Raw genomic sequence first — 17,161 nt, 5'->3', positions numbered from 1 at the left:
TAAATACATTTATGATCAATGTGAAAGATTGATGCACAGGCCAATTGTGTAGTCTGAAATGATCATTTTATTTGACAGCGTTTTAAAAAGAATCAATGATAAAACTAAAACAGGCTCCCCGAACGCACGCACGCACGCACACTACACAATAAATAGATGACTAGACCTTAGCGCCATGTGAAAGACACTAAAGACGGCCTCTCTTGTTACAGACAACACAAAATGGCATGAATGGTTTAAGAACATCCATCTTAGTAGGGACCAGCCTTGGTTAATAACAAATACTGATTCAACGCCAGCACGAACAGCAGCACCGACGCACTCAAGTCTTTCGTGTGCACTTTCAGGAACTTTCCTCATCATCGTCCTCATCATCTTCACACCTTGGCTCCTTCAACATTAGACCTGCTACACCCTCTTTGCTATGTTGGTCCTGTAAAACTTGAAACGAGCCTCCGCGCAGAAATCAATGTTAAGGTGGTTAATGAAAGGAGGCATGCAGATGTGGACTCCTCCACGTCAGCTTCCGTTCATCTTGGTGGAGAGGTCTTCTTCGCCATCTCCTTTGGCGGGGGCCAGCAGGCTCACACGGCCCGTGGCGCTAGCTGCGCTCTTGATCACCTCCATCCACCTGAAAGTGCAACACAAAGTTGTAGTTAATCCAATTCAGGTGACAAAGGAAACGAGTTGCTGACCTCTCAAAGGTGTACTCGCTCTCAGCCCGGAAAAAGTAAACGTGGGACTTGAACTGCAGCTTGAAGACGTAATCCTTGAGGATGGCGTCCGCCTCCTCTGGCGTGCTCACCGTGTAGCCCAGCAGTGGCAGGCTTGCCAGTGGGAAGTCATCCTGAGCACAACCACACAAATAATAGAAACAAAGTTGGATTAAAAAATATTGTCCACAAATATTAGATTTAAAACCACCCAGTTTCTGCAGAAAAAAAATTTGATTCCAAAATGTGTCTGTGCGTGCATCCAAACCTGGTGTGTCTTATAGAAGAACAAGCAGAAGTTGGTGAAAACCACCCAGAGTTTCTGCCAGCCGTTGCTGTTCTTAAATTTCCTCAGGAGGTACCCCGATAGCTGGTTCTGCAAATCACACAGCGTTTATTGAATATTTTTAGCCACATTAATATTAGGAACCATTTAAATTTCGAAGATTTTTTTTTTGGTGGCCCACTACAGTGTGAAGCTAGCTAGCTATTTAGCTAAACCTATATTCACTTTAAGCCAGTTGTTTAAACTGTAAGGCTATCTAGAAGTCGGTCTCATCTTCTTGGTGGTACCTGGTTCATTCGCAGGTAATCTGTGAGTGAGAGGTTCTGGTTGCGATACCAGCAAACGTGTGTGATTGTGTTTGGTCTCTGGCCCTGACCCAAAAGGTAGCGAGGAGGCAGTTCAGGCGACGTGGCGGGGGAGACTTCATGCAATAAGATGGGGGAACAAGACAGAGGGGGGGGGGGGGGAGGAGAGGAAGAAGTGTTAGTAAACAGAGACAGTGTTAATGTGATACGTAGAAGTGCTAGAGGAAGAGTTGGAATGTTAAATTGGACAGGGAGAGGAAGTGTGGATGATACAGGAAAAGAAGAGGAATTTCACGTCACATTGGAGATGAGGAATTACACGGGAGAGGACAAAATGGCGTGCTACAATGGAGAGGAGAAGTTAGGAGTTACAATGGACACGTTATGGTAGAAACAAAGTGCTCCAAAGTAACAGAAGAGACGTCATCCATCAGAACATTTGGCGACATACGAAAAATGACCCGCTGAGTTCCAACGTGTTCACGCCTGGCATTTGATCGTAGGTGGTCGGGGTCCGGAGGCGGCCGTACCTCCACAGCCAGGCTGTGGTCTGACATGGACACGCTGGTGTTGCGGTGCCAGCACACGTGCATGGTGGTGTTGGCGCGGTGGTGGGTCTGCTTGTCCAGAGACGTGTGCGACGAGTTCATGTCGTCTTCGGACTCCTGCTCCAGAGAAACCTCGTCCGAAGAGCCTGAGGCCGGGAAGGAAGCGAGGAGCGAAGGAGGGTTGGAAGGAGGTGAGGGAGGTGAGGCAGGATGGGGAGCTAACATGCTTAGGGGACACTTCATTAGGTACACTTGCACAATGTAATCAATCACTTATTTAAAATCATCCGGTGTTCTAATAAAGTGTCCCATCTCCAGGTCACATGACTCATTCCCTTTCTTACGATTGGAGTGATCGGTGAGGCCTCCGTCCAAGAAGACGCTGGGCTTCTCCTGAGACTTCTTTGCCGAGTCGATGGCCATGTTGAGATCTTCGATCCATTTGTTCATCTCCACTTTGGAACTGCGTAAACACAAAACAAAAAATGAATGGATTTGCAAACAAGACCAGGAGAAAGTGATGTCACGGAGAGACACCAGGTGATGCCACTGACCTGGCTGCCACCACAATGGTCCTGTTTGCAGAGTAGATGGTGAAGCAGTGAGGCACCGCCCACTCCTTCTCACTCTCCTCCACCTGAAGACACAAAAGACACGCACCCTAATTTGAAACGCCAAGACATGATTGTTAATGTGAGCGCTCTGCTATGAAGTGAGGAACTAAGCTGAGGACAAAAAGGTTTATCGGGTGCCCAAGTGTCTACAAGTCTACAACTCCGACTTACCGGAGCATCCAGAATTATGAGCTGCGGCCATTGTTTAAAAGCAAAGACACGCCAACGTTAACACGAACCTGCCACTCACACCTTCCTTCGATCCCCTCTTTTAATAAAATACTCACAATCATGCCATGGAGGGGCAGCTGTCCGTGCACTTTGAACTGGTTGGTTGCCGTGACGCCTTTGCTGGTGTAGAGGAGCATGTCTGAGAACTGGCAGATAGCAAAAAATAATAACTCTCTGGGTTCTTGATACATAGAATGTTAAGAATTCAACCCTTTGCATGCTTATTGAGGCTCTTTTTGGTGTGAGCGACCTGGCCACCAGGAGGCAGTATACAGTCATGAAAACAAACTAAGACAAGTTTTCACACCCACTCCAAGTGACTCACTAAAAGGTTTTGAAGGTAATTGACACTTGATTAATTTAATCGTCGATATCTCCTCCTCACCAGGAAGAACATTCTTTGCTGCAGTCCCTTCTTAGTCAGCTTGTACAGGCAGCCCTCCCGTATGAACTCCTTCACAGAGAGAAAGGCAGGGAGAGCACTTAATTTGGCGCCCTCTTGCGGACACAATTAGACACTGCACTAAATGTGAACCCTCAACTTAAAGGGCCAACTCACCCTCCCGGGTGCCGTCAAGTTGTCGATCCCGATGAGGTCCCGCTGCAGCTCAGTGAGCTTCTGGAAGTTCTCCAGGCGGATGAGGCTGCTCTGAAGTTGTGCTGTGATTTCCGCCACCTCCTTCAGAGCCTCTGCACACATTTTTTTTTTTTTTTTTAAATAATATGGAGTGTAATTTTCTCGTATGTTTTTTGTGACTCGCCTCACCTTTGCAGTCGGTGTGGTGGCGGTGGGCGGACCCGTAGTGCTTGCACAGGCGCTCCAGGATGAGCTTGTAGTGCATGAGGCGCTGGATGGGCTTGAGGAGGAAGGTGTTGAGTGGCAGGTAACACACCTTCTGCAGCTCAAACTCCTTGTAAACCGTCTCCAGCTTCTTCAACCGCTTGCTGGCCTTCTCCAGTTCTGTTAATACCTCGTCATGCTTTCGTAGGTAGCTGCTGAAGCCCTGGAGGAGGCAGTTGAGGATATAAAAAAAATCTTAAAATAGCCCTCGATAAAATGTGAGAGCAGTTAAGTGAGTGACTCTCACCTTGAGAGCGGACATATTCTTCAGCATCACATCACCGATCCTCTGGTAGTCGCCTTTGACGTGAGCATTTGAGCGGCCTTCCCTGCAGAGAAACAACCAGCCCCCCAAAAAACAAAAACCTTTTGTCTTCATTTCAAAAAGCCAAACCACTTGACAACGCCCAGATGACATCACTCCTTAATAAGGCAACTGTTTTTGCTGTGCAACACGAAGTTAGTTTCTGACACCCACCAGAGAGCCAGCCGCTGATCCAGCTCCTTGAGGAAGCCGCGGTGGAACTCGTAAATAGGGTCGATGTTGGAGAAGAGCAGCGTCATCAGAGCATCTGGCATGGCGTTCTCCTTGATCACTGCACTGCGGAACCACTGTGAGGACAGAGAGATCCATGTGGGGGAAAAAAAAAAAATCTGATGAGAATTTTGTGTTTTTTTTTTTAAAGACCAAAAATTAAATATATAAATTTGATTTTACTTGAAGGCCATATCACCCACTCACCACAGTGATGACTTCCAAGTCTTTCAGGTAGGTTCTCTCTGTGGTCAAAATCTCTTTGGCAATGAAGTAGGCCTTGTCAGCGGGATACCTCTGAGGACCAAATAAGATGATATTTCAAAAAAAAAAAAATCTCCGGAAAACATGAACACCTTTCCTGCAGCTACGACAGTGACAGTGACAGTGTTCCTTTAAGAACTTTTGAGATGAGGTCAAATAGTTAGCCTCTATTTTGCAAAAATGGAATAAACTGGGAGGGGGTGGGGTGTACTGTGAGGCAAGGTGGTGGGGGGGGGGCGTATACCTTCCTCCTGCCCTCCTCCTCCTCCTCTAGTCTGGCATTGCTGCCCACCTCGCTCAGGACGGGGCTTTGCATAGGCGAGGAGACGTTGGTGGTGGCGGCTTGGCCAGGTAAGCTGAGTGTGGACATCTGGAAGGAGGGCGACAGGCAAAGTGGGCCGGCGGCGTCCGAGGGGAACAGACGGGGGCTGTCCAACGGCATGTCTGCACACAACGATTAGGATATAGGTGTCAAAGTCCAAAACCACATTTGCTGTAGGAATTTCTTTGAGAAAAAAAAAATGGATTACAATTAATATGTAATTTTTTGGGGGGTGAGTAGACAACAATTTCTGCTGTGCAAACAGTTCTTCCTGCTCTAAATTCCTGTGGTCAATGAAAAAGTGGCTAATGTTTCCCACATTTTCTCCCCTCTCTATTGTTTGGACAAGCCTCAGCGAGAAGATCGGATGATTCAGACTTCAAATCAAACCACAACAAAAAGTGAGGCATTACTAACATCATCCTGCAGTCTCCTCTTAGGTCAGCACACAGCTGCTCTTCCACTTGTCTAAATACAGCACAGAAAGAAAATAACGGGGGAAGAAAAAAAAAAAAAAGGGGGTGGGAGTGGAACAAGGCGAAAGGGAAGAGAAAGAAAAAAAGTCTCTCCGTGACCCGGAAACAATTGCTTGCGGCTAATCAGGAATGTGGTCCGTCTGGAGGGCGTGGAGTTGTTTATAGTTTATCTACAACCGGCCTGCAGCAGGCAGGAGGGAAAGAGAGAGAGAAGGAGGGAGGGGCAGCTTTTCTTTGGAACGACTTTGGCTACAGCTTGTCCAAATAAAAGAACACATAATTAAGATCCAGTCAATCCTGTTGCTGTCTAACTGCAAACGAAACGCATGTTTGCTTGTTTTTAACGCCCAATAGAATAGTATAAAAGTTGGAAAGTTTTTTTTTTCATCTCCAAAAAGAATGTTTAAGTCCAACGTGTGTGGTACTTGTCTTTATTCTTTTCGAGAGAAACATACAAAACATTTAAAATATACATGTGTTGCGGTGACGAACGGACGTCTAAGTTAAGTGCTGGTGAATTTGAAGAAGTGGAAATAATTATGACGTCAAAGTTATAATATGGCTAAAATATGGTGTAAGAAATTAAAAAAAAAAACCTGAAACATACACCTGAGACCAAAAAAGTGCTCGGAAGGCACAGAAACGCAAAAGCTGTACATGCAAAAAATAAAAATGGACCTTCAGAAAGACAAAAAAAATACAACTGAAATGTATATTTCTTCAATTGAAGATTACCAAGCACTTAATTAAATTAGGTGTTCATTTTGGCGGAGGCTTACGGTTGATGTTACTTCAGCGACGGACTTTTACACGTCTGCGCAAGGCACAAATTAAGCCTGCAATGAATCTTCTAAGCGGCTACATTCACAAGGGACAAAACGGCTCATCTGCAGCCCATATTCTTCTTCAACGCACCAAAATGAAGCAGTGGTCAACATCCACCCTAACACAACTCCAACAACAGCTGCTTTAACCTGCAGGTGTCAGCAAAGGATCAATGCAAATGACTTCCGACTCCACCCTAAGACTCAAACGAGAAGCACCGAGGACACCTCAAGATCAGGATTTACAAACCGCAGCGAGTGACAATATTTAGACACGCTTTTAAAAAACAACACATGCAGTAAGAGTTTCTTGCATGTGTCAAGACGTGGAAAGAATAAGACTAACCTTCAATGGCAACTGCCATCATCCACTACTGTTGCTGATTTCAAATCCCCGCCCACAAATTGTTACTATTACTACTACTGTTACACATGAACCTTTTTAAAGTGCACAAAATAACTAACAACAAATCTATTAATACTCTTGAAGTGTCTGAGAAGTGTCAAACGCCGCCTCTTGCTTCACTGTTGCACCAAAAAAAAAAAAAAAAACCTCATTTGCGTAATGCTAGTAACATAAGGTAGAATAGCAACTTAAGCAACATGGCTTTTTTTTTGCAATTCCTGAATGTGGACAGAGGTGCAACAATATGTGAAGCCTATTTTCATTCTAAGTATGAAGTGGTTACGAAGAAGTGCTGCAGATGTGTAACAATGTAAATGTTACTTCAGTTACAAAAAAAAAAAAAAAAAAAAAATTAGGGGACGTTTGTCTGAGTTTAGTTCAGGGCCATAAGAGGACTCTTCTTAGAGGGATAGGACTTTGCAGAGTTCCAGGAACTGTTAGTGGACAAGGGTCAAGGATAAAAGTTACCTTGGATAGGACTTTGCAGAGTTCCAGGAACTGTTAGTGGACAAGGGTCAAGGATAAAAGTTACCTTAGGGTGGAAATGCTGCTTTTGAGCCCAAAACATTCTTTACTGTCACTTTACAGTGACACGTTTTTTCTTAGGTGCTCAAATAAAGAGCCATGAAATTTGCGTCGTCCGATTGGGACTTCGAGTGCCTTCGGCAAACTTAACCCCAGAACCAGAACCTTTAGGGGGGATAGTAGTAGAACTGAAGCTTTGAGGGGTGCTGGATTGGACTCCATTCAGCTCCACGGACTACTAAAAGTCCTGAATCTTGGGCTTTTGCATTCCCCAAAAGAGGCTTTTTATGTAGCCCAATGGTCAAAGTGACCCAGCTTTGGTTGGATTACAACTAAATGTGCGCAGGTCCAGGAGGGTCTGCGAGGGCCAAGGCCTGCAGGTTATGGCACTGAAGGAGAAAGTTCTCAATCCCGGCATTCCCGGTGAGTGAGTTGCTGTAAAACAGGTTCTGCTCCGGCGGAAGGACGCTATCGGAGCCCCAGTCCGAATCGGAATCGGTGCTGCCGTTCCCGGAGCCTTCTGTGGCGGTGGGCGGGTAGCTGAGCTGCTCCAGCTGCTCTACCAAGTCGCTGAACTGCATGGCCGAGCTGCTCTCGGAGCGCACCGAGCACGCCGGGAAGTTGACCATGGAGCTGGCCTCCGATTGAACGTCGGAGCCTGGCAGGCGCAAGGACGAGGCCGAGTCGGGAACGGCCGACATGGACTCGCCCGCGGAGCTGAGCCCTAGGTTGTCCAGGGAGCTGCACTCGGAACGGTTGTTGAGCAAGGAGCTGGTCTCGGAATGACCCACCACGCTGTCGGGGAAGAGGTTGACGCTGCCGCTCAGGTCTTCCATACCGAAGAGCCCATTCTTAGCCGACTCGCAGTCAAACTGCTCCACGTTGTCACCGTGCCCGTAAGGGTAGGCCTCCACCCCGCCCCCGTAGAAGGACATTTGCGTGGGGTCGTCATCGATAAACTCCTCGGTGACGCGCAGCGGCGAGAACATTTGTTTGGTACGCAAAAGCTCGGCTTCGAAAGCCTCGGGTGTGAGAACTCCCTGCCTGCCTGCCCTCCTGCTAAAAGACTTACTAGCCTCATTTTGGGGCGCCTGCAACTGCAGGCCGCCACCTTCTACACACGCAAACGCGGGGCTGAGGTGAGCGGAGGTGGGAGCACCTGGGAAAGAGCAGTGAGTCGGGGAATTGGCGCCGTTGACGACTCCTTCCTTCGGGGGGATGTGAGGCGGCTGCTGCGGGGACGCCGGTGAGGACGGCATGGCGGGTGAAGGCTGTTGCTGCTGAACCAGGTGGTGGTCTTTGCGTGGGCTGACGCCGGTGACGTGCGGCGAGTGGAAGGACAGCGAGGACGAGGGAGGCGAGCACGGCGTCCGGAGACGCTCGTTGAACGACAAGCTCTGGAGACCGCAACACAACACCGTGATGAAGGTAAAGTTACCAGAAGCTTCAATACTGTAGTAGCTAGTTAATTTCAGAGAAGAATCAAAGTGACTGACCTGTTTTGGCACATCTATGGTAAGAGAGCGAGATGATGTTTGTACTCGACTGTTCCTCCTGCCAAATCGAGGTATCGTTAAGACATTGCGACAAAAGTAAACCGACTGGTCCATTTCAAATCAACACACCTCTGATACGGTGTCCTCTTGGCTCCGTTTTCCCTCACGTACTCCACGAGCTGCTTCTGCGTGCGCCCACTGAAAAGAACAAAACTACCATCAATCACTTGGAAACATTGTTTGCCTAACAGTCGAATTGCCAAAGTCTTTCTCAGCGTATCAATGAAAATAGGGAGGTGGAATTACAAAACCAAGCACACCTGTATCGGAAAGAAGAGCCTCTGGTGAAAAGTATGGTCTTGGGTTTTGGTTGGGGTTGGTCAAAGAGACGGAAAAAGGAGTGATACTCCACGCAGATCTTCCAGAAGACCTTGCACTGGTCCCTGCTGCCCATCATGAACTCCAGAGTGTCTTGATGTGGGCCCTGGAACCACGAGAGAGACCGCGCCCATCAAATCTGACCTGAGATCAGTCACCAATGTGTTTAGAAACGTACGTGAACTTCCGGGTGGAGCTTGATCAGAAAGCGCTTCCTCTTGAAGCTCAGCTTGCGAATCTTGGACCAATTGAAGGTGTTTATTTTGGTGTGGCCCTGAAAAACAAACCCGGGTGTATTCAGGCAGGATTGTCACTCCAACGAAGCACACGTGAGCGAACGGAAAATCACCTGAAAGACCTGAAGGCCCATGTGAGCCACGGCCAGGTTAATCTTGGTGCCTTCCCGGTCGGCCGCCGGGTGGAAGCGCACGCCGTACATCTCCAACTTGCGGGCAATCTCTAAGATTTGGAAGTCGGATTCGGCGGGGGTCTGGCCACTGAATGGGGTCAAAAACACACCTGCACTCATCAAACTGGACAATAATAAACGGGGTACCGCAAGGCTCAATCCCTGAGCCACTTTTAGATTTAAGGCTATGCTAGCTTATCCCGACCTTCACGTGCGATACAAGCAACTAAAAACAATTTGAATAAAAATAAAGAAAAAGATTACAACGCATGTTAGGCGGACATATCTGACCAATCATCACCACATTCTAATTTTGGGTGATCCGTTAAGCGGTTAAATCTCCTTAGCGCCCTCCCCTGCTGCCCTACTGGCCTTAAGGCTAATAGAGCGAGGACGGAGAGAGAGACGGAGGAGGATGGGGGGGGATTAGGCTCCTTGTACTTCCAACTCTGGCAAACCAGGGAAGAGATTAGTAAACTAGTGCAGAGGGTTGAAAAGACACTGTTGGAGGAGAAGGGAGGTGGGAAAAGAGCAAAAATGCACTCTTTACCAACACCAAATAGAGTCACTGGATTTAAAAAAAAATAAAATAAAATAAGTACAAATAAACCACCTAAGAAAAATGTATAGAAATATATATTTTTTTAATGTTTGGAAGCCAAACACAGTCCCTCAAATTAAAAACAAAAATAAATAATTAACCATAGAAAAAACATTTTTGCTAATTTATTTTAATTTAATTAATATAAATGCATATGAAACACAAATAATAAAGGCCATAGACTTACAAGTGTCTGCGGTGGAAGTCCACAATGGCCTCCAGGACCTTCTCTTGGTACGGCAACAACTTATTATTCATCAGGAAGTCTCGGTCGGCGGCCGCGTCGTAGTCGCCGATCTCAGCTGGGGATGAAAGGCAGGGGGGGAGGGATTATTCCATTTCTTGTGTTCACCATATTGCATTCCTCCAGAAATTGCATTTTCGACTTGCATGACATAATGATAACCAAATGTTTTTTCGTGTACATTGGACGAGGTGAGAGGCGATGAGGGCTCCGGTGTTTTCTGTGCAGATCAAGCGTCCCTCCATCAAATCCCTTTTCATCTGCAGGGAGAACAAGTACCTAAAAAAAAAAAAAAAAAAGGGGTGGGGGGATGGGGGGGTGGTGGGATAATGAAACGCATGTTTAGTGTCAAAATAAGCCGAGTCAGATTGTGTGTACAATGCAAAGTCAAGTCCAGAGTTGGCTGGTTCATTGTTGTGATTTGTGAGTTTGTAATTTAGGACCTGGTGAACTCCTCCTGCAGCTGACCGGGGTCTGGGGGGAAGAATTTCACAGCCAGTCTAAACAGAGAATTTGCCGGTCCTGAAAAACAAAAACAAAACATTAGATGACACCGTATCCTGTGTTATTAAATTCATATTAATGTTATTCGAACTTACTTCTGACTTGCTTCACAATGAGCTTGGTGGGCTCCAGCCAAAACTGAATGAACACAAACAGAAATCACCATTGGCCTGGATTGTACAGGCAAAAGTATTGGGACACATGCCACTGTGAATTTAGGCTCAAAACCTTTTTTTTTTTTTTTTAAACAATACTTGTCATTGTTGACAGTTTGTTCAGTGTGTGTGTGTGTGTGTGTGTGTGTGTGTGTGTGTGTGTGTGTGTGTGTGTGCCGACATGGATCTACACACCCAGCTCATCTGCATGTTCTGAAACTCCAGCCCAAAGTAATCACTCTCAATGAGGTTGCCTCGGAGAAACACCTCCGAGAGAAGATCCTGCCCTAAAGCTCTCGGCTGAAAGAAGGAGACAAAAAAAAAAAGAAAACAAATATTATTAGTAATAATCTCATCCCAGTGTCAACAGCAATATAAAAAATAAAAAAAACTTTGACATATCTGATGAAGAAGAGTTTGCATAACCGGCATTCATCCAAATTCAACAATGGAAGAATAGTTTTCGAATTGCCTAAATCAGACTTAAACCCAATAGAACATGTTGGACGATCTGACGAGATATATATATATCGCACCCCGGAACACTCCACGCTGTAAAAGATAATTTGGTGACGAGCCTTGGCGGAGGTCTGAACTCTTGCTTGAAGTTCAAAGTTGCTCTGCCAATTCATGGGCAGAGAAACCGTGTGGCTAGAATAAAAATATCTGGGACATGACATCATCCAGAAAAATTCTGAACATGTTTTTTCAGTCATTTATTTACTTGTTTGGGTGGTCGGGCTCTACAGAGATTTATATAGCAATTATTAAAGCGTCATTTTTTTCACACTATATAACAAATATCGGCAAACAGCGGTGCGTTCCCATCAACGAGAGCAAGAAGTGTGGCCAAGTGTGGCTCCTGGCCGGCTTCTTCTGGGTTTATTTTCTCTGGGCCAACTAGCTAATTACTACGTACTCAGCACACACGTCACTTGAGGTTTGGACATGTAGCGGGCAAAATTATAGGCTCAGACATCTGGTTGTAATGTAAAATAGTATTTTTAAAAGGGGAAAACTTTTGAAAAAGGAACTGGCCCACATTGGTAAAAGTAGCGCGAGTCAACTTGAGATGTTGTGGAGCACACCCACTTAGAAGAAGACAAATAATTTCAGCTCGCAACAGCTCATACGCGTTGTAAAACTCATTCTTCCATGAGTCTACCGTGTCTCCTTTCAGTCCGTCCCAAACCAAAGAATAAAATCTGCCGTCGCATATTTTCCACAAATCATCTGGGTCAATTCACAATCCAGACGTTTTGCAATCCGGAGGTGTTTTGTCTCACGTTACAACATTTTGCAAAGTTCACCGAGCTACGATATCATGTAATCCGGCGTCCACCGATGTTTGGCTGGCTTTCATGAACGCAAAGATGGACCCAGATTGTCATCAAATCGGCAACGGAGCGATGTGCTGGCTAGCGGCGCGTCTCAGAAGTCGAGCGCTAAAGCGGGTTAGCGGGTCACGCAATCACGTTCGGAGAAAGTGGCGGCCACGGATTAGGACAAAGCAGCTGTTCAATCAGGAGATACCATGTCTAGATTGCGTCTTCAATCCAGGGTGAAACTTCAACTCAGTGGGCTCACCAAGTGTCAAATACCCGGCTACCGTTAGCAAGCTAAGACAACATTTATTTTCCATACGGAGGTGTTGAGGACACGTGTGAGAATACGCAGTAATCAGGATTATCGTGTTAGTCTACTCAGTGCACCTGCGTAACCTGGATTAGGTACAACTTTAGCGAGGGCCATCTTTGACAGTCTAATGAGTGTTAAACAATCAGTATTAAATATCTCATTTCCCAAAAATTTAATTAAATGGGGAAAAAAAACCCAGTCATGATTTCCGAAACCAATTTAATTCATTCTTGGAAATCAAAACAGTTACGTCTCATTAATCCGTAACATTGTTAGCCGGATTTAAGTGTTTCCAAAAATGTGTTAGCATTAAGATAACAGAGTGCTTCTTTTATAAACACACATAAATACATACATTTAACACCATCAACCGATGCATCTAATCCAACCGAAAGAAAGGAAAATTCCGGCACCAAGGAAACAACTCTTCTCCTTAGTCTTCCTTTGACACATTAAAAGAAGCGGTTAGTTATGATAATCGTTAAACCCGTTGCATAATCCAAAACATCGCCGTAGCGCTCTCTATCCCTGCGGTTAAAATTCCTGACCCAAACATCGCTTCCGCCCCGTCCCCCCCCCCCGGCTGCAAGCTCAAACTTTGGACTCCCCTTCCTTGCGGTTGTCACCGTTGCCATTTATGTGCCTGTTTGCCTAAAAGCGGAGCCCGTCCGTCCACATCTAATGAATGCAGCGCCGTCTGTACTCGGCGAGGCTCCGCATGGGAGTGAAGGCCCAGTTGGAGGGGCAAGGCTGCGCGCCGCTTCAAAGGAGCCTGTGTTTCGGTCACCACAAGGCCCGTCTTTCTCCTGTGCCGCCGGCGGGAGGGGCCTCAGCGCCAGAACCACCAAGCTAGCATATGTCAGTTAAAATAAATTTTTTAAAAAATGCAGAAATCAATTGCTACAATAGCAGTGGTGGTAAACCACGGAACACTAGCTCGGGTGATACGGGTTCTTTTTTTTTTTAAATCAGTATAATGTTGGTAAGCTCGGCCATGTTTGTCAGAACTCACAAATCAGGCGAAGCCGTACTGCAAAACGGTTCACATGGACGACGAATATGACAAAATGTGCGAGGGCGGGCGGTCGCTTGAAAGGCCACAACCATTTCAAACATTCACCACTGCAATTTGGTGTCTATTCTTGTTCTCCGTATACAGGAAAAGGGCAAAAAATTAAAAAAAGAAGGACTGCAGCTGTCCTTAAACCGAGAACTAAACATCTAGAACAAATTCTGCTGCAAGTCGAGCAGACATTGGAAACAACGTTATTGCCTCAACAGTGCCTCTTTACAAAAGACCGGCCCACGACACCTCGTGCTGAATGAAGAGAGGCACTCAGAAGCCATCTTGTTTCTTGGCAGCCCGCTAGACGGGGTCACGGCCACACGTACATTCTGCTTTCCCGACGTCTGAAGGTACCACTGACAACCACGTTTGGACCGAACACAAACTATTGCGTCACCCCTCGTGTCTCACGTGCTTTTGTTTGCGGGGGGGAACTACATGGGGGATGCAAAATGCTATCTTGGCTGAACGTTTGTCAACAAGTCGATACCAGACAGCCAACTATTTTTCTCCTTGCATGTTTGTGCTTGAGTTATATTATCGGTGTAATGCTGCAAGTGTGTAAGGGGATAGCGGGACGCCAGAGTGTGAAGTTTAACACACACCCCCACACACTTTGTTGTTGATATCGGCGTGCATCTACTGTTATCAAATTGCGCAAAAAGCTGCAGCAGCCGCATAAACATCAGCGAGCCACTTTCAAAATGGCTACCGAACGTATTGCACTTGGGATGACAAATGTGTTTTCCGCATATGGACGCAGATGTTTTCTTACTTAGGAATTGGGGAACATAGACCTTTTTTTTAACATATCAAAACGTATGGGCGAGGTTCAAGCCAGTTTAAATCCACAAGTGAACTGATTTAACTTGCCTATTAGTTACATGGTTTGAGACAACATATGGCGCCTTAGATTATAAAACATCCGTCTCAGCAGTGCACCACAGAATCCAAACTGCTGAGGCTACTCGGGGGATTTATTAGGGCGCAGTATTTAATTACACAACGTCATCAGTGAGTCTTCAATGCTTCTTTCACGCCGGTGATTTAACACCGGCCTAGACTTAAAAAGACAGGAAAGAGTCTCATTCCTATTGGCTTCCTTATTGCTTCCTATGTGAATGGCTACTGCAGCAAGTTGGCAGGCCGACAGCGGGCCGACAGGAAAGCACATCGCTTCCCTCCGAAGTCACTTTCATTAAAACGAGACAAAGAACTTCAAATTTTAGCTTTGGAATGACATTTGAATTTTTTCAATGCAACAAATGATCCTGAATAAACACACACACTGACCAGAACAAATATCTTTTTTTTTTTTTTCTTTTCTTCAAATGAGGGTATATCGAGCTTTAGCGACACGTGCCTCAAAAGCTGAGTGGTAAACATGACTCAGCAGTGATAATGTTAGCGATAATCATTACACGGCAAAAATCAATTTAGGCTTACAGATACTGAAATCATCATTAGATTGAAACAGGAAAACACCCAATCATTATCTAATCAAAACAACCGATGTCCTCAGCAAAGACAATAGCTCAAACGTAAAGGAAAGCACCTCGAATTTCAACAATGCGAAGGCGGTAAATAAAACGGCATAACACGGGAGGGGAAGGGATTTTCGCGGCAAAGCCAGACTGCAGCTGTCACCAACACGCAAACCGGGTCAAACATGGCCCTGCTGTGCATGGCTAACTAACAGCAGACTTATCGCAGTGTGCCAGAAAGGCGGAAGAAACACTCACGTCTAGATCGAAGAACTCCTGGGACTCGTCCAGACCCTGAACGCGGACCTGAAGCCCCCGACCGGGACCCTTGACGGCGGGGGTGCCTCCTACCACTACCACGTTGGTACTGAGGCTCTGGCCTGGCTCCAGTGTACTGATGCCTGCGTTGAATTGGGCACCCAGTCTTGTGCCCGGGGTCTGCAGGACCCGGTAGGATCCCTCGATGTCCCCCATGACTGCGCCCAAATGAGCAGCACCTAAGAGAAAAGAATGGAAACCTTTGTTTTTAACTCTAAAATTGTCATATTTGAGTAAAAACTATGCCACGTTCAAGAAAGGTTTGTGTTATCTTTTTTTGGGGTAGTTAAGATAAAACAATTTTATCACAATTGCGACACATGATGGCAATTCAGGTATTTGTAATCAATGTCCATGAGTAGTCAAATGTACCCCTCCTATTCAATCTTAAGAAAGTAGATAGGGTGCTTCCAAAGTTTAAAATCTAAATATACCTTAAACTACGATGCCAAAATATTTTTTCTGGCACTAACACTGTTTATTAGAAGCCTGGCACAGAGCGGGATGTTCTGACACTCTTAAAGCACTACACAGAGAGCATACAAATTCAGATTGATACAAATAGGTGTGCTTTTCAGCCAATAGTTTTTAGTTTTGTCCTCAAAAAGTATTTTCAGGTAGGTTAGTCACTACTAATCGGAAAGTAGTAGTTACCTTTAAGTAAGTGAAGTGTTTGGGTGTTTATTTTTTGTTAGGAAATTATAAACACACATGTTGCTACTGGGTTTAGTGTCCAAAACCCTGAGAAAAGTCAAAGTATTCTGTGTTTTTATACGGTATTCGAGACTTTTGGCTCACGTTTTGTCTATCTTAGGGTTACACTCACAATGAATCAAACCTCTATTGTTAGAAAAACATACATTTTAAATACGATGGGTGAATTTAAGCAGCCCAGCACGACTCATGTTACACATGTTTTAATTGTGGCGTTCTATTTTGATTGTAACAACCGAAGGAATATAATAATAACAATGTTAATGTCCCACTGAAAATTAAAAATACATAAACATTGTACCATAAATGCGCTTCGCTGCGTCAAAGTCCCAATGGGTCATTGTTTAACATCGAGCCAAACGAGTTAAATGTCAAATTCGAAAGGGGGAAAAAGTTTAACGTGGCGTTGTTTTTTTTCGGCTCCTTAAGTAAGCTCGAACTCCCGAGAGTTTTTATTTTACTTGACAAAGACATAATCATGGCGTAGCAGAAAAGAAAATGAGAATTACTTTGTTTTAAGAAATAGACGCTTACCCAATGGGTTGGTGTCGAGAGAAGGCTGCAAAAAGTTTGGGATCAGGGGACAACTCGTCGGTCCATGGCCCCAGGCCCGTCGTCCAAAGTAAGTGCGCACCCGACGCCGCTTTCTGATTGGCTGCAGTGTACTAACTCGGCCTCTTATTGGCTGAAATGTGGCGTCTGGTTTGCTAGCCCAGTTTGACCGCCTCCCTCCTCATCCTTGGCTCAAATTAGCCGTGATGGACGGGAGGGATTAACATGTTTCCAAATAATGTCAGTAACTAACTAACTACACAATCAAACAAAAAACGTTTTTTTTTATAAATTCCGTGCCCCCAAACAGCTGCAAAACGTGCCATTGTCGTTAATCCTGTCGCATGTCTTCAACTGGGTTAAAGTTCGCAGTGACATGCAAACAGGTTTTACGATACATTTAGACACGTTTGCCCGAATATATAATGTGGCAAATTAACAATTATTCTCGCCATTCCAACTAATATCAAGCGAAGTTAAGTGTCTTTTTAGTTGTTTTGTACAGACTTTAAAACACTCATTCTAAACGCGAGTCAAAAGGCGCAGAAATGGTATCTGTGGCAAGCAGCACCCCCTAGTGTAGCGGAATCGCCATTGCTATGGAACAAGCCTCATGTTAAAATACCTGATTTATGTTTTGTATTTATTCTGTACCTGCCCGAATTGGTCTTTAATATGCCTGCATAATTTCTTCAGCAAAATATTGATCCAT

The 17,161-nt window shown here is 45.4% G+C and overlaps 1 protein-coding gene and 1 long non-coding RNA gene across 6 annotated transcripts; one reads left to right on the top strand and one right to left on the bottom strand.

Moving 5' to 3' along the window:
- Positions 1-44: 44 nt before the first annotated feature.
- On the bottom strand, positions 45-16,590 carry farp2 (FERM, RhoGEF and pleckstrin domain protein 2). 5 transcript variants are annotated; one of them, XM_049731998.1, is made up of 28 exons: positions 16,432-16,590; positions 15,124-15,362; positions 10,873-10,977; positions 10,618-10,660; positions 10,462-10,540; positions 10,200-10,297; positions 9,962-10,076; positions 9,114-9,261; positions 8,943-9,038; positions 8,707-8,870; positions 8,516-8,584; positions 8,387-8,444; positions 8,050-8,287; positions 4,582-4,781; positions 4,281-4,370; positions 4,017-4,150; positions 3,786-3,867; positions 3,464-3,701; positions 3,257-3,387; positions 3,083-3,151; positions 2,754-2,843; positions 2,638-2,658; positions 2,407-2,489; positions 2,197-2,315; positions 1,835-1,998; positions 982-1,089; positions 696-847; positions 45-631 (listed from the first exon to the last, which is right to left on the bottom strand). In XM_049731998.1, exons 2-28 carry the CDS (start codon positions 15,337-15,339, stop codon positions 520-522), a joined length of 3,222 nt encoding a protein of 1,073 aa, XP_049587955.1. In that variant the 5' UTR covers positions 15,340-15,362; positions 16,432-16,590; the 3' UTR covers positions 45-519. The 5 variants fall into 5 exon arrangements, with proteins under 5 accessions (XP_049587955.1, XP_049587957.1, XP_049587959.1 ...); XM_049732000.1 differs by lacking the exon at positions 1,835-1,998 and adding an exon at positions 1,287-1,420; XM_049732002.1 differs by having other exon boundaries at positions 4,630-4,781.
- On the top strand, positions 4,023-6,999 carry LOC125976119 (uncharacterized). The gene is made up of 2 exons (XR_007484181.2): positions 4,023-4,172; positions 4,263-6,999. It is a non-coding gene; the product is annotated as an uncharacterized lncRNA (long non-coding RNA).
- Positions 16,591-17,161: the final 571 nt, after the last annotated feature.

This window comes from Syngnathus scovelli, chromosome 10 (genome assembly GCF_024217435.2).
Source record: "Syngnathus scovelli strain Florida chromosome 10, RoL_Ssco_1.2, whole genome shotgun sequence".
Classification (NCBI taxonomy): domain Eukaryota; kingdom Metazoa; phylum Chordata; class Actinopteri; order Syngnathiformes; family Syngnathidae; genus Syngnathus; species Syngnathus scovelli.
This window is presented reverse-complemented; position numbering and strand designations above follow the sequence as displayed.

Excerpts from the sequence above, each read along its gene's own strand:
- farp2 (XM_049731998.1), bottom strand. The coding sequence starts at position 15,339 with ATGGGGGACATCGAGGGATCCTACCGGGTCCTGCAGACCCCGGGCACA. Across the intron at positions 10,661-10,872 it reads AGAACATGCAGATGAGCTGG|TTTTGGCTGGAGCCCACCAA; the intron begins GTGTGTAGATCC and ends GTGTTCATTCAG. Across the intron at positions 3,868-4,016 it reads GATCAGCGGCTGGCTCTCTG|GGAAGGCCGCTCAAATGCTC; the intron begins GTGGGTGTCAGA and ends GTTTCTCTGCAG.